Here is a 15,940-nt window from a genome sequence, read left to right on the forward strand (position 1 = left end):
ATTTTAATGTCACTTGAGTAGATGGTGCGCTGCTCCTGATGTGGTCTTTTTTAGGCGGAACCGTAAGCATACATAACTTAGAAGGCCTATCTATGAAGATTTGAAAAACCTTGCTTAAATTCATTTTTAGTTCTGGAAACAATCGGACACGTTTGCTTAGATTTTACTGAATATTGCCTTGTGCGTATCACTTTGTAATAAGAAGCTGGAGCTCTTTTTTTTTTTTCGATCTATTTGCATCAGACTCGTAAACACTCATTAATCTTTCGTTCTTTCATTAAAGAAGTTAAGACTTTTGATAGGAGGATTGATAAAGAGAATAGAGCAAAAGGAGCCTTCTGGAAAACTTGCAAAGTGGTTTTATTTAATTTGAGGTTCATGTAGGTGGACCTCTCTAGTTTTGTTCATAGTAGAGTTGGAAATATAGGAATGAAGCCAAAAATGGCACACCATGGTAAATGAAAATGAGAGCACCTAGTATCTCCCTGCAAGATGTTGAGAGCTCAACAAATTATGAACGATTACCAAAATCCTTAAGCCAAGAAATCTTTATTCTTAGTTCCATTAACGTGAACGTTCTGGAACGCGGTGGTTAAAGATGTCTCTCTCTGTCTTATTTTTGATATATGAATACTAAAGCAGTAAAAACTTCATTTTGTTTTATCTTCTTGTAGTATATTTTATTGTTATTCGGACCATATTTATTTTATTTCCAACAGGGTAAGCTGGCAAATTGACGAGACACTGCATTCTGGCTTTCTTCTCGCTGTCTGCTGCCCCAAATATCCCAAACCGTGAAGCCTTAAAATCCTGAGCTGATTGAGGTATGTTGATTAATGTCTTGGGCTGAATAGTATAAGGTATGTTAGATTTTATCCTAGAACATTTATTTATAATATTTAATACAAGGCAGTGTTGGAATCTTTCAACAAGGATGTTGGAGGACAACTACTGCAACACGGAATTGAACATACAATGATCTAGAGTCAGACGTGCTACCATTGCGCCACGGATCCCATAAAAATATGCCACTCTAGTTCTACTGCTATGCGGCCTATAAATTATAGAAAAGGTTAAATTTGGAATATCAAAAGAAGGAATGCTAGAAAAAGTGTGAAACAAAAATTTGAACCGTATAAAACACGCAACCTTCTGATATGGAGTCAGACGCGTTACGATTGCGCCACAGATCCCGTACCAATATGTCACTCTAGTTCTAGTGCTAAGTGGCCTATAAATTAAGCCCAATCCCAATATACAATGGAAAGAACACACAACCTTCTGAACTGGAGTCGTGCTACCATTGTGCCAAAGATCCCTTACCAATATGTCAGTCTAGTTCTAGTGCTACGTGACCTATAAATTAAGCCCAATCCCAATATACAATGGAAAATGTTAAAATAGAAGATTCATATTATCAAATGAAGGAAGGCTAGAAAAATTGGGAAACAAGAATTTGAACACATCAAACATGCAACCTTCTAATCTGGAGTCAGACGCGCTACCATTACGCCATGAATCCGTTACCAATATGTGAGTCTAGTTCTAGTTCTACGTGGCCTATAATTTAAGCCCAAACCCAATATGCAATGGAAAAGGTTAAATTTGGAAGATTCGTATTATCAAAAGAAGGAATGCTAGAAAAAGTGGGAAACAAGAATTTGAACCCAACGTGAATTGAACACACAACCTTCTGATCTGGAGTCAGACGCGCTACCATTACACCATGGATCCCTTACCAATATGTAAGTCTAGTTCTAGTGCTACGTGGCCTATAATTTAAGTCCAATCCCAATATGCAATGGAAAAGGTTAAATTTGGAAGATTCGTATTATCAACAGAAGGAATGCTAGAAAAAGTGGGAAACAAGAATTTGAACCCGATGTGAATAGAACATGCAACCTTCTGATTTGGAGTTAGACGCGCTACCATTACGCCACGAATCCCTTACCAATATGTAAGTCTAGTTCTAGTGCTACGTGGCCTATAATTTAAGTCCAATCCCAATATGCAATGGAAAAGGTTAAATTTGGAAGATTTGTATTATCAAAAGAAGGAATGCTAGAAAAAGAAGGAAACAAGAATTTGAACCCAGCATAAATTGAACACACAACCTTCTGATCTGGAGTCAGACGCGCTACCATTGCACCATGGATCCCTTACCACCAATATGTGNGTCTAATTCTAGTGCTACGTGGCCTATAATTTAAGCCCAATCCAACAAGAATTTGAACCCGACATGAATTGAACACACAACCTTTTGATCTGGAGTCAGACGTGCTACCATTACACCATGGATCCCTTACCAATATGTGAGTCTAGTTCTAGTTCTACGTGGCCTATAATTTAAGCCCAAACCCGACGTGAATCGAACATGCAACCTTCTGATCTGGAGTCAGACACGCTACCAAGATGCAATGGAAAATGTTAAATTTGGAAGATTCGTATTATCAAAAGACGGAATGCTAGAAAAAGTGGGAAACAAGAATTTGAACCCGACGTGAATTGAACACACAACCTTCTGATCTGGAGTCAGACACGCTACCAAGATGCAATGGAAAATGTTAAATTTGGAAGATTCGTATTATCAAAAGACGGAATGCTAGAAAAAGTGGGAAACAAGAATTTGAACCCGACGTGAATTGAACACACAACCTTTTGATCTGGAGTCAGACGTGCTACCATTACACCATGGATCCCTTACCAATATGTGAGTCTAGTTCTAGTTCTACGTGGCCTATAATTTAAGCCCAAACCCGACGTGAATCGAACATGCAACTTTCTAATCTGGAGTCAGACACGCTACCAAGATGCAATGGAAAATGTTAAATTTGGAAGATTCGTATTATCAAAAGATGGAATGCTAGAAAAAGAGGGTTGGAAGATTCGTATTATCAAAAGATGGAATGCTAGAAAAAGAGGGAAACAAAAATTTGAACCCAGCGTGAATCGAACACGCAACCTTCTGATCTGGAGTCAGACGCGCTACCATTGCGCCACAGATCCCTTACCAATATGTGAGTCTAGTTCTAGTGCTACGTGGCCTATAATTTAAGCCCAATCCCGGAAAAGGTTAAATTTGGAAGATTCGTATTATCAAAAGACGGAATGCTAGAAAAAGTGGGAAACAAGAATTTGAACCCGACGTGAATTGAACACACAACCTTTTGATCTGGAGTCAGACGTGCTACCATTACGCCATGAATCCGTTACCAATATGTGAGTCTAGTTCTAGTTCTACGTGGCCTATAATTTAAGCCCAAACCCGACGTGAATCGAACATGCAACCTTCTGATCTGGAGTCAGACACGCTACCAAGATGCAATGGAAAATGTTAAATTTGGAAGATTCGTATTATCAAAAGAAGGAATGCTAGAAAAAGAGGGAAACAAGAATTTGAACCGTGAATTGAACACACAACCTTCTGATCTGGAGTCAGACGCGCTACCATTGTGCAACGAATCCCTTACCAATATGTGAGTCTAGTTCTAGTGCTACGTGGCCCATAATTTAAGCCCAAACCCGACGTGAATCGAACATGCAACCTTCTAATCTGGAGTCAGACACGCTACTAATATGCAATGGAAAATGTTAAATTTGGAAGATTCGTAATATCAAAAAAAGGAATGCTAGAAAAAGAGGGAAACAAGAATTTGAACTCGGCGTGAATCGAACACGCAACCTTCTGATCTGGAGTCAGACGCGCTACCATTGCGCCACGAATCCCTTACCAATATGTGAGTCTAGTTCTAGTGCTACGTGGCCTATAATTTAAGCCCAATCCCAATATGCAATGGAAAAGGTTAAATTTGGAAGATTCGTATTATCAAAAGACGGAATGCTAGAAAAAGTGGGAAACAAGAATTTGAACCCGACGTGAATTGAACACACAACCTTTTAATCTGGAGTCAGACGTGCTACCATTACGCCATGAATCCGTTACCAATATGTGAGTCTAGTTCTAGTTCTACGTGGCCTATAATTTAAGCCCAAACCCGACGTGAATCGAACATGCAACCTTCTGATCTGGAGTCAGACACGCTACCAAGATGCAATGGAAAATGTTAAATTTGGAAGATTCGTATTATCAAAAGAAGGAATGCTAGAAAAAGAGGGAAACAAGAATTTGAACCGTGAATTGAACACACAACCTTCTGATCTGGAGTCAGACGCGCTACCATTGCGCCACGAATCCCTTACCAATATGTGAGTCTAGTTCTAGTGCTACGTGGCCTATAATTTAAGCCCAATCCCAATATGCAATGGAAAAGGTTAAATTTGGAAGATTCGTATTATCAAAAAAAGGAATGCTAGAAAAAGAGGGAAACAAGAATTTGAACTCGGCGTGAATCGAACACGCAACCTTCTGATCTGGAGTCAGACGCGCTACCATTGCGCCACGAATCCCTTACCAATATGTGAGTCTAGTTCTAGTGCTACGTGGCTTATAATTTAAGCCCAATCCCAATATGCAATGGAAAAGGTTAAATTTGGAAGATTCGTATTATCAAAAGACGGAATGCTAGAAAAAGTGGGAAACAAGAATTTGAACCCGACGTGAATTGAACACACAACCTTCTGATCTGGAGTCAGACGCGCTACCATTACGCCATGAATCCGTTACCAATATGTGAGTCTAGTTCTAGTGCTACGTGGCCTATAATTTAAGCCCAAACCCGACGTGAATCGAACATGCAACCTTCTAATCTGGAGTCAGACACGCTACTAATATGCAATGGAAAATGTTAAATTTGGAAGATTCGTAATATCAAAAAAAGGAATGCTAGAAAAAGAGGGAAACAAGAATTTGAACTCGGCGTGAATCGAACACGCAACCTTCTGATCTGGAGTCAGACGCGCTACCATTACGCCATGAATCCGTTACCAATATGTGAGTCTAGTTCTAGTGCTACGTGGCCTATAATTTAAGCCCAAACCCGACGTGAATCGAACATGCAACCTTCTAATCTGGAGTCAGACACGCTACTAATATGCAATGGAAAATGTTAAATTTGGAAGATTCGTATTATCAAAAAAAGGAATGCTAGAAAAAGAGGGAAACAAGAATTTGAACTCGGCGTGAATCGAACACGCAACCTTCTGATCTGGAGTCAGACGCGCTACCATTACGCCATGAATCCGTTACCAATATGTGAGTCTAGTTCTAGTTCTACGTGGCCTATAATTTAAGCCCAAACCCGACGTGAATCGAACATGCAACCTTCTAATCTGGAGTCAGACACGCTACTAATATGCAATGGAAAATGTTAAATTTGGAAGATTCGTAATATCAAAAAAAGGAATGCTAGAAAAAGAGGGAAACAAGAATTTGAACTCGGCGTGAATCGAACACGCAACCTTCTGATCTGGAGTCAGACACGCTACCAAGATGCAATGGAAAATGTTAAATTTGGAAGATTCGTATTATCAAAAGAAGGAATGCTAGAAAAAGAGGGAAACAAGAATTTGAACCGTGAATTGAACACACAACCTTCTGATCTGGAGTCAGACGCGCTACCATTGCGCAACGAATCCCTTACCAATATGTGAGTCTAGTTCTAGTGCTACGTGGCCTATAATTTAAGCCCAAACCCGACGTGAATCGAACATGCAACCTTCTAATCTGGAGTCAGACACGCTACTAATATGCAATGGAAAATGTTAAATTTGGAAGATTCGTATTATCAAAAAAAGGAATGCTAGAAAAAGAGGGAAACAAGAATTTGAACTCGGCGTGAATCGAACACGCAACCTTCTGATCTGGAGTCAGACGCGCTACCATTGCGCCACGAATCCCTTACCAATATGTGAGTCTAGTTCTAGTGCTACGTGGCCTATAATTTAAGCCCAATCCCAATAGAAAAGGTTAAATTTGGAAGATTGGTATTATCAAAAGAAGGAATAGAGAAAAAGTGTGAAACAAAAATTTGAACCCAATGTGAATCAAACACGCAACCTTCTGATCTAGAGTCAAACGTGTTACCATTGCACCACAAATCCCTTACTAATATGTGAGTCTAGTTCTAGTATATGTGGCCTATAATTTAAGCCCAAAAAAGGGTACACCCAGCATGAATCGAACACCCAACCTTCTAATCTAGAGTCAGACATGCTACCATTGCACCATGGATCCCTTACCAATATGTGAGTCTAGTTCTAGTGCTACGTGGCCTATAATTTAAGTCCAATCCCAATATGTAATGGAAAAGGTTAAATTTGGAAGATTCGTATTATCAAGAGAAGGAATGCTAGGGAAAAAGTGGAAAACAAGAGTTTGAACCCGACGTGAATCGAACACGCAACCTTCTGATCTGGAGTCAGACGCGCTACCATTGCACCACAGATCCCTTACCAATATGTGAGTCTAGTTCTAGTGCTACGTGGCCTATAATTTAAGCCCAATCTCAACATGCAATGGTAAAGGTTAAATTTGGAAGATTCGTATTATCAAAAGAAAGAAGGAACGCTGAGTGAATCGAACACGCAACCTTTTGATCTGGAGTCAAACGCGCTACCATTGCACCACGAATCCCTTACCAATATGTGAGTCTAGTTCTAGTGCTACGTGGCCTATAATTTAAGCTCAATCCCAATATGCAATGGAAAAGATTAAATTTGGAAGATTGGTATTATCAAAAGAAGAAATAGAGAAAAAGTGTGAAACAAGAATTTGAACCCGACGTGAATTGAACACGCAACCTTTTGATCAGAAGTCAAATGCACTACCATTGCGCCACAGATCCCTTACCAATATGTGAGTCTAGTTCTAGTTCTACGTGGCCTATAATTTAAGCTCAATCAGGTAACCTTTTGAACTGGAGTCAGACGTGCTACCATTGTGCCACGGATCCCTTACCAATATGTGAGTCTAGTTCTAGTGTTACGTGGCCTATAATTTAAGCCCAATCCCATGTGAAACAAGAATTTGAACCCGATATGAATCGAACACGCAACCTACTAATTTGGAGTCAAACGAGCAGACGAGCTACCATTGCACCACAAATCCCTTACCAACATATGAGTCTAGTTCTAGTGCTACCTGGTCTATAATTTAAGCAAAATTCAAATATACAATGGAACCTGTTAAATTTGGAAGATTCTGAATTGAACACGCAACCTTTTGATCTGGAGTCAAATGCACTACCATTGCATCATGGATTCCTTACCAATATATGACTCTAGTTCTAGTGTACGTGGCCTATAATTTAAGCCCAATCCCAATATGCAATGGAAAAGGTTAAATTTGGAAGATTCGTTTTATCAAAAGAAGGAATGCTAGCTAGAAAAAGTGGGAAACAAGAATTTGAACCCAACGTGAATCGAACACGCAACCTTCTGATCTGGAGTCAGATGCGCTACCATTGCGCCACAAATCCCTAACCAATATGTGAGTCTAGTCCTAGTGCTACGTGGCTTATAATTTAAGCTCAATCCCAATATGCAATGGTAAAGGTTAAATTTGGAAGATTCGTATTATCAAAAAAAGGAATGCTAGAAAAAGTGGGAAACAAGAATTTGAACCCGACGTGAACCAAACACGCAACCTTCTGATCTGGAGTCAGATGCACTACCATTGCGCCACGGATCCCTTATGAATATGTCACTCTAGTTCTAGTGATACGAGGATATACAATGGAAAAGGTTTTGAATCGAACACGCAACTTTCAAATTTGGAGTCAATTACACTACCTCCACGTTGTTAGAATGAACACGACTCTCCACAATGGTATGATATTGTTCACTTTGAGCATAAGTTCTCATGACTTTGCGTTGGACTTCCCCAAAATACCTAATAACAATGTTGTTAGTATTCCTCACTTAAAATCCATGATCATTCCCTAAATGAGCATATGTGTGACTTTCAAGCCTATAAATAAGCCCAAATTGAGCCATGGATCTCTTTAACCATTGATCATTCTAGTTTTAGCCTACGCGACCTGTAAAAATTCTGTCCTAGTTTTAGCCTACGCGACCTGTAAAAATTCTGTCCAAGCCGATGCAACCTTTTGAACCAAAGTTCGAAGACCACCATTCCGCCACTGGTCCATTAGTAGTACTCCATTTTTTTTTAATTAATATTAATGGTTTAAAAAATGTAAATATTTAATTAATCGAATAAATGTTCTATAACATTATTAAAATGTAATCTAATATTTGTCAAATCAATTTGGACGGTTCATCTTATAATCCTGACTAAGGTATTTATTTGCGTTTTTGATGTTTGAAACCCTAGGATTCTCACTACCCCTTTTTTCTTCTTCGTTTTTCTCGTGCATATAAATTCGCATCTTTTCGTCTGCCCCCTTGGCGCACGTCTCTGAGCCTAATTAGTTTTCTGTCTACTCTCCTCTTTGCACCTTTTCTCATACAGAGCCATGTCGGACGAGGAGCACCACTTTGAGTCGAAGGCCGACGCGGGAGCTTCCAAGACTTTTCCACAGCAGGCTGGAACCATCCGTAAGAATGGTTACATAGTCATCAAGGGCAGGCCTTGCAAGGTTTATTTTGTTTTCATTCTTTTCCTCAATTTGCTCCCATTCTTTGCCCCATCTATCCATGTAATTCTTGTTTAACATGTGATATCTATGCGTTATATCTTCTGCTTCAATTTTCCTTTTCTTGTTGCCCTATTTATATAGCTTTTTCAAGGGTTATTCTGTATTCAATCTTGTTCTGTGATTTTCGGTTAATTGTGTTTCTTTGATTTTCTATGATTTTACTTTTAGATTTTTTTTCCATAGATCACATGTTTGCTAGAATGAAACTAATGAATCGCTTGAAGCTACCATATTTCGATCTGTTTCTCTCTAGGGCTTTCGTCTTTCGTGGTTTCTGCATATTATTTGTTATGCTGTATTTATGTTCTTCAATTAGCAATCTTGGCCTAAGACTTACGCATTGCTGTTTTGTAGGTTGTTGAGGTTTCAACCTCAAAGACGGGAAAGCACGGACATGCTAAATGCCACTTTGTTGCCATTGACATTTTCACCGCTAAAAAGCTTGAAGATATCGTCCCTTCTTCACACAACTGTGATGTAAGATTCTTTTTCCTTTCCGTTTTATACTTTTCCAGCAGGTTGTAGGTTTATTTGTGCAAGTTTATGATTTCTGATTCTTGTAATTGTAAAACACAGGTTCCCCATGTCAACCGTACTGACTACCAGCTCATTGATATCTCTGAGGATGGATTTGTATGATCAAATTCTCTTTCTTTATATTTTTGTATCAGTTTCCCTTGCTCGTCCATCCATTTTGAATACTGTAGCTAATTCTAATTTCAATGAAAACTTCCCAGATTAGCCTGCTGACGGACAGTGGTAACACCAAGGATGACCTGAGGCTTCCATCGGATGAGAGTCTGCTGTCCCAGGTACAATTTTCTTGTCCTGCTGTGTTCAATTTGTCTTTAATTGCCTTGTGAAGACCACATTGCTTGTTAGGGCGAAACTATTTATTTCCTCCACTCCTTACAGTATATTATCCGGTACTTGTTTGGAGTTCTAAACGTGGATGGCCGACTGTTTTTTATCCCCCCTCTCCATTATGCTTATGGGTTTGGATTTCATATCATTAGATAGATAGAAGAAGAACCCATGATTCCAAACCAATCACATTTGGAGCTTTTCTATATAAAGATCAAATCTAATTATACGAGTGTCTAATATTGATATCTTGTGCTTAGTACTAACCTCTAGGGGGCTGATTAAGGAGTTATTTGATAAATAATTTTATGTTGATCTGCAAGTTTTCCGTTCCTTGCACGTCGGGGTCTTATTCGGAAGAACAATAGCTGCCATAGGCAATGAGTGGCATAATTTTGAAGATTGATTGTGTTTTACCTTGTGTTTCATGCAGATCAAGGATGGATTTGCGGAGGGGAAGGATCTGATTGTGACTGTCATGTCTTCAATGGGAGAGGAGCAAATCTGCGCTCTCAAGGACATTGGCCCAAAATAGATTCTTTTGATGAATAGAAAGCAGCAAAATTTTTGGCCTCCTTGTTGCTGTTTGCATTAAGATTTGGTTCTTGGCTAGTCTTCTTTATGTAAACTTCATGGCTGCTATGGTTGTTTAAGAGTTGTAGGATGATAGGTTCATGGTTTCTGATGAAGTATAATATTTATTTGCCATTAGGGGTTTCTACTTTGTTCTACTGTCATATTACAGATATTCTTTGTTGGTCTTTTGAAGCTTGATTTTATGTTTTCTTTTGGGGACTTCAACTAGATACACACTGTTCATATATTTGCTGTGTACGGCGCCATGAGTACGTGTGCCGATATAAAAGGAAAATGAAAGAAAGCCAGGTCCATACAGGTAAATTTTGTACGGTCTTAAAAATACTTTTTAAAATTTTAAATTTTTTTATAGAACTCTTAGAGTATTTTAAAAATATGTTATCAATCGTAATTTCTTTTTTTTTTTTTTAAAGGATATTAATGTTCTTATATGCCATAGTTGTATTATTATTTTTTTAAGTTCTAAAACAATTGCATTTTATAAACCTTACGTTTGTAATGAATTTTAATTAAATTAATAGCTACGTGTTCATATATGGCGTATGAACTGGAAAAACGATTTATTTTTTTAATTTTTTTATGTACTTGAGAATGAAAGTGGTTAAATAAATAGGAAAATGACTTGGCATTTTGTTGCATTTTTTTCCATCCCCGTGGTCCTTACGACGTTTGCCTCTTCCTTCAAAATCAAAGGAACATTAATTCGACTTCACCACCGCATCCATTGATTCGGTGCCAGCTGGCCATATAAGAGCCACTATGTCCTATATCTTGATTCTATTCCGATTTTGTCCTTCTCCTCTCATGAAAATTACAATTTCACCCTCAGTCCTGCGAGTGGGTGGTGGTGGTTGATATTTTTAAAGGTAATCCACAGCTTAATCCTGGCTGTCGTGTTGCGTTGTGCCCAACTGCACCTCACCCGCTGAAAAATGATAATAATAAATAAATAAAATAAAATAAAAGTTATAATTTAGTTACTTTTGGAATAGTTGATAATTAGAATTATTGTAAATAATCTTTTATATATTCATGAAATTTTATGCAATTATAGAGATTTGATAACAGAGGATTTTATGGGTAATGATTAGGAACTTATAGGCACGTAGTCTACATTGACTATATAGGCAACGTGAATCACTCATACAATCTAGTCCCTGATGAGGCTTATCAAGGTAACCGAGCTAAGGAGGCACAATCAAGGAGTATGCGACAAGTAACCTGTTGAACTCATTACCAAATACTAATCAAGTTGAGGTACTCACCACTTTCTTCTCTAATTTTTTCTACAATTCAGGATATAGTATTGATAATAAGATAGTAGAAAGTGTATACGTAAATAAGACTCGTCAATTTCTAAAGGCATGTGATATTCTATTCTAGGTCGTAAACTTTGACTTACACATCAAATATTCTCGTTGCAAGTTAGCTCAACTCCTCGACTTATTGCCTAGCTTAGTGGCCAGCAAAGACGTGCTATAGATTCTCCCTCCAATCCACTAGGCCAATCCCATTGTTCATATGCTTTCTAGAGTGTTTGCGGGTGAATTAAGAAGAAAAAAAAAAAAAGAAGATATTTTTGAGGTAAAATTTGTCATATTTGTGGCCTTAATGTGGAGGCGTACTTGTCTTGTCTAATCAGAGGGGTATAAGCTCTGAGATTTTTAGAACATGGAAACAAAAAGGGAATTACGAAATTTCTTCTTTGGATTAATTTAATTACCCTTTTTCTCTTTCGTGCATTGCGGCGTTGACTTTGTTTTTCTCTTTCAGCTCAGTTTCAGATCCCGACACCAAAACCCAGAACCTGAAAGACCTGATTCTTTCCGGTTGCCTTTTGAAATTTTGTTCTATGGGTGATGATGAAGATAAGCTGCCACCGTCGTCGGTGCCGTCGCCGTTGAAATCTAAAGCTTTTCCGTTGCGGCCCACTATTAATCTGCCGCCACGGACCTCTATGGAGTCGCTCTTAAGCGGTGGGCCGGGTTTGGGACTCGGGTTTAGCCCAGGACCCATGACCCTTGTCTCGAGCTTCTTCTCCGATTCCGATGACTGCAAGTCTTTTTCTCAGCTTCTCGCCGGTGCTATGACGTCGCCGGTGGCTGTTCCTCCGACGGCGTCCGAGCTTAAGGACTCTGCTGGTCTGCCCGATTCTCCGGGGCTTTTCTCGCCTGATCAGGTAATTGCTTAAGATTCACTCCGCCAACTGATTATCTGACAGTGAGAAAAATAAGGATTATGTTTTCTTTATTGTTTTTCTATGGCTTTTGGGGACAACTGATTCTGCATCTTGAGCACGTTCTGTCTCAAATGCTGTCGGTTTCCATGGCTTATGTTTTCTTTTTCGAGCTAGTTCATAGTGGAAGAACCAAAATAGTTGTAGTCCCTATCAACGATATCCTCTAGAGCTGGCTCTAGCATAGCTCATTCGATAATACTCTAATTTCTATGTCAAAGATCAATGGTTTGATCCCGGCTCCCAGAAGATCTCCTCTGAAAATCTGTTATGTTGTTCTTGATTCATTAATCTATATAGTCAGTGAAACATCATTTGTGTGACTTACTCCATTGTAGTCTAGAACAAGTGGGATTAGGTTTTAGCCCATTACGGATCGTCGGTTTTAAAACGCGTCGGTTAGGGAGAGAAACTTACCCTTAGAATGAATGCTTCATTCCCCTCTCCAACTAACATGGGATCTCACAATCCACCCACTTGGAGTCCCACGTCCTAGCTGACACACTGTCTGGTGTCTATCTCGGATACCATTTGTAACAGATGGCTCGTTACTTATCGTCGTCAGTCTCACGATTTTAAAAACGTCTGTAGGGAGAGAAACCTCACCCTTATAAGGAATATTTCATTCTCATCTCCAAGCGATGTGGAATCTCCCAGCCAAGGAATTAAAATTTCATATTCCCACAATCTTTTATCTAGGGACGAATTCACCTCAGTCTAACTTAGAGGAGGGACATTCTAACGACAGTTAAACGAAAGTCGATGAGCCTTGAACACCATCCCAACCAATTTCATTCATGTTTATATACTAGAGTACTGATTTGACTGATTTGATGACAATGATTCCTGGTACTGAATGACTTTATCATATAAAGTTGCATATGACAATGCTGTCTTTATTACTGTATGGCTTTCTTGTAGGGAACTTTTGGATTGACCCATCAGCAGGCTTTGGCTCAGGTTACCCTGCAGGCTGTTGAAGCCTATTCTCATAAGCAAATACAAGCACACTCAGTTGCAGGCTCGGCAGCCTCCTCAAAGCTTTTGACCGTATTTCCGAGCGAGAAGGCTAAAGATCAGCCAGTGCCACTACAATTCTTGAACTCTGCAGTCGTGTCGAAGGAGTCGTCGGATATCTCTCAATCCGATCAGAGATTGGTTTCTTCTTCGTGTAATGCCGATAGGCCTGCTGATGATGGGTACAATTGGAGGAAATATGGGCAGAAACAAGTGAAGGGCAGTGAATTTCCTCGAAGCTACTACAAGTGCACGTACCCGAATTGTCCTGTCAAGAAAAAGGTCGAACGATCTCTGGAAGGCCACATTACTGAAATTATTTATAAGGGTGAACACAACCACGAACGACCTCAACCAAACAAGCGTGCAAAGGATGTTGGAAATTCTAATGGATATTCAAGTGTTCATGGAAACACTGACCTATATTCTCAAATAAAGAGTGGATTGAATAAGTTGAATGAGCAGTCAGCTGTGTCTTCCGTTGTGAAGAAGGATCGAGAATCGAACCTCGTTACACATGGACAGTTGTTGGATGCTAGTGACAGTGAGGGAGGGGGTGAGGTAGAAACTGGACCGAATAGAAACGATGAAGACGAACCGGCTGCCAAGAGAAGGTATGGAACTTTTATGTATAAGAATATACCTTTTGAACTTGTTAGGTAATAGCTGCCTTTTGTTTCTTGATCGATCAATGCACAATCTTCTTAATTATGCAGGAACACCGAGGCTCGGGTCGAGCCAGTGTCTTCTCATAGGACGCTCACAGAATCCCGAATCATTGTGCAGACTACAAGTGAAGTCGATTTGTTGGACGATGGCTACCGGTGGCGAAAGTATGGGCAGAAAACGGTTAAAGGCAACCCTTACCCCAGGTGAGTTATAGTTCAAGTTATAAAAATACATATTTCTACCATATCTGTTGGGAACCACGACCCTCCACAATAGTATGATATTGTCAGTTTTGAGCATAAGCTCTCACGACTTTGCTTTTAGATTACCCAAAAGGTCTCAGGAGATAGTATTTCTTACTTATAAATTCATGATCATCCTCTTGATTAGCCAATGCGAGACTCCTTCCCAACAATCCTCTCATCGAACAAAGTACACCATAGAGCTTCCCTTGGTTCCTATAGAGCCCTCGAACTCCTTTCTTTGGAACCCTCAAACAAAGTATCCTATTTGTTCAACACTTGACTCACTTTTGACTACACCTTCGAGGTTCACAATGTGTGCTTGAGATTGATTGTCTTGGGGATTGTTTTTCTAATTCTATCAAGTGATCTTCATTCCATTGCAGGAGCTATTATAAATGCACGACTCTCGGATGCAATGTTCGTAAACATGTCGAGAGAGCTTCAACAGACCAGAAAGCTGTGATAACGACGTATGAGGGCAAACACAATCACGACGTTCCAGCCGGTAAAATCAGCAGCCACGGTACAGCCAACAGTAACGTTCCTGGGCTAAAATCACAAAATACAGCTACTGAGAAAGACTTCTGCTGTTAAAGAAAGAACAAATAACACAGTCTGTTTGTTCTATATTTCCCACTTCCAAAGCCATACTTTAAATCAAGATATACCATTTTGTCCATTTGTTAATATAGAGTTAAAAAGGAAATGAAACATATTGTATCAAATTTTACTGTTGCATTCTTTTGTAAATGAGAATACACATAAATGATTCCATATTATTTACTTATGATTGTGATTCTCTTTTGGGTGGAGCTACCGTCATTAGGAGATCTCACATCAGTTGGGAAGGAGAACGAAACATTCTTTATAAAGGTGTGAAAATCTCTTACTAGCAGACACGTTTTAAAACTTACAGGAGAAGCTCTTGAAGGAAAAGCCCAAAGAAGACAATATATACTAGTGGTTGACTTGGACTACTACAGGACTCAAATCAGGTCAGAGGGATCAGCGCCATCAACTTCTTTACCACAACCAATACAACTCTAGAAAGAATATACTTGTTATCCACATCGGCTGAGATGAAATGGCTCGATTGACATGAACAAGCTCAACTTTGTTGTATGATTCTCAGATGTGGTCTGGAGACGCACATGTCAACTATGAAATTTGTTGAACGCTCGTATATTCGGTTGTCTTATACGACTTAGGAGAATCTAACTGACAGTTAACATTTACATGCTTGTACATGGTTGTCTTATACAACTATGAAATTTTTTACTGATGAGCTAGTGATGGTAAGAGTTGATATGGGAGAGGCCCCATGGATGTAATAAAAGCTTCACATGCTTGTCCACAAGTTACATAATGAAATACACCCACCCATTTCTCTTTATAGTTTCCATCATTTATAACACTTCAAATGTGTCCCCCTCACCCTTTAATTTGCTTTGTCCCCACTATCATTTTAACTACAGTCGCATTTGTATTATGAACGTGTCAAATCTTTTACCACTGATAATGTTCAAAAGTTAGGTTGGATAAACATTTTCTTAGACCTAGCTCGATTGTTTAGACAGTAATTTTTTCCAATTCAATAAACCCAACCCGATCATAAAATGTTTGGGTGGGGTTAGTTCGGGTTTTTTAGGTTGATTTCGTTTTAAGTTCAAGTAAAATATTGATAGGTAAAACATGCATTTATTTATTTTGATCAACCATCCAATTTTAGTGTATATTTTGAAACACTATCTAGC

General features: G+C 39.1%; 2 protein-coding genes and 14 non-coding genes across 16 annotated transcripts; 2 read left to right on the plus strand and 14 right to left on the minus strand.

The window, feature by feature from the left end:
- Positions 1 to 1,662: 1,662 nt before the first annotated feature.
- On the minus strand, positions 1,663 to 1,734 carry TRNAW-CCA. Its single transcript has one exon. It is a non-coding gene; the product is annotated as a tRNA-Trp (tRNA).
- Positions 1,735 to 2,086: 352 nt separating this feature from the next.
- On the minus strand, positions 2,087 to 2,158 carry TRNAW-CCA. The gene has a single exon. It is a non-coding gene; the product is annotated as a tRNA-Trp (tRNA).
- Positions 2,159 to 2,627: 469 nt separating this feature from the next.
- On the minus strand, positions 2,628 to 2,699 carry TRNAW-CCA. The gene has a single exon. It is a non-coding gene; the product is annotated as a tRNA-Trp (tRNA).
- A 235-nt stretch (positions 2,700 to 2,934) lies between these two features.
- TRNAW-CCA lies at positions 2,935 to 3,006 on the minus strand. Its single transcript has one exon. It is a non-coding gene; the product is annotated as a tRNA-Trp (tRNA).
- A 648-nt stretch (positions 3,007 to 3,654) lies between these two features.
- TRNAW-CCA lies at positions 3,655 to 3,726 on the minus strand. Its single transcript has one exon. It is a non-coding gene; the product is annotated as a tRNA-Trp (tRNA).
- Positions 3,727 to 4,335: 609 nt separating this feature from the next.
- On the minus strand, positions 4,336 to 4,407 carry TRNAW-CCA. The gene has a single exon. It is a non-coding gene; the product is annotated as a tRNA-Trp (tRNA).
- A 140-nt stretch (positions 4,408 to 4,547) lies between these two features.
- Positions 4,548 to 4,619, minus strand: TRNAW-CCA. The gene has a single exon. It is a non-coding gene; the product is annotated as a tRNA-Trp (tRNA).
- Positions 4,620 to 4,808: 189 nt separating this feature from the next.
- Positions 4,809 to 4,880, minus strand: TRNAW-CCA. The gene has a single exon. It is a non-coding gene; the product is annotated as a tRNA-Trp (tRNA).
- Positions 4,881 to 5,069: 189 nt separating this feature from the next.
- TRNAW-CCA lies at positions 5,070 to 5,141 on the minus strand. The gene has a single exon. It is a non-coding gene; the product is annotated as a tRNA-Trp (tRNA).
- A 583-nt stretch (positions 5,142 to 5,724) lies between these two features.
- On the minus strand, positions 5,725 to 5,796 carry TRNAW-CCA. The gene has a single exon. It is a non-coding gene; the product is annotated as a tRNA-Trp (tRNA).
- A 479-nt stretch (positions 5,797 to 6,275) lies between these two features.
- TRNAW-CCA lies at positions 6,276 to 6,347 on the minus strand. Its single transcript has one exon. It is a non-coding gene; the product is annotated as a tRNA-Trp (tRNA).
- A 324-nt stretch (positions 6,348 to 6,671) lies between these two features.
- Positions 6,672 to 6,743, minus strand: TRNAR-UCU. The gene has a single exon. It is a non-coding gene; the product is annotated as a tRNA-Arg (tRNA).
- Positions 6,744 to 7,304: 561 nt separating this feature from the next.
- On the minus strand, positions 7,305 to 7,376 carry TRNAW-CCA. Its single transcript has one exon. It is a non-coding gene; the product is annotated as a tRNA-Trp (tRNA).
- Positions 7,377 to 7,516: 140 nt separating this feature from the next.
- TRNAW-CCA lies at positions 7,517 to 7,588 on the minus strand. The gene has a single exon. It is a non-coding gene; the product is annotated as a tRNA-Trp (tRNA).
- A 651-nt stretch (positions 7,589 to 8,239) lies between these two features.
- On the plus strand, positions 8,240 to 10,243 carry LOC111467343 (eukaryotic translation initiation factor 5A-4-like). The gene is made up of 5 exons (XM_023112196.1): positions 8,240 to 8,498; positions 8,913 to 9,035; positions 9,135 to 9,191; positions 9,296 to 9,370; positions 9,856 to 10,243. Exons 1-5 carry the CDS (start codon positions 8,376 to 8,378, stop codon positions 9,955 to 9,957), a joined length of 480 nt encoding a protein of 159 aa, XP_022967964.1. The 5' UTR covers positions 8,240 to 8,375; the 3' UTR covers positions 9,958 to 10,243.
- A 1,452-nt stretch (positions 10,244 to 11,695) lies between these two features.
- Positions 11,696 to 14,984, plus strand: LOC111467777 (probable WRKY transcription factor 3). The gene is made up of 4 exons (XM_023112838.1): positions 11,696 to 12,198; positions 13,177 to 13,886; positions 13,989 to 14,144; positions 14,570 to 14,984. Exons 1-4 carry the CDS (start codon positions 11,872 to 11,874, stop codon positions 14,778 to 14,780), a joined length of 1,404 nt encoding a protein of 467 aa, XP_022968606.1. The 5' UTR covers positions 11,696 to 11,871; the 3' UTR covers positions 14,781 to 14,984.
- The last annotated feature ends 956 nt before the right edge of the window (positions 14,985 to 15,940 follow it).

This window comes from Cucurbita maxima, unplaced genomic scaffold (assembly GCF_002738345.1).
Source record: "Cucurbita maxima cultivar Rimu unplaced genomic scaffold, Cmax_1.0 Cma_Scf00034, whole genome shotgun sequence".
NCBI classification, from domain to species: Eukaryota; Viridiplantae; Streptophyta; class Magnoliopsida; order Cucurbitales; family Cucurbitaceae; genus Cucurbita; species Cucurbita maxima.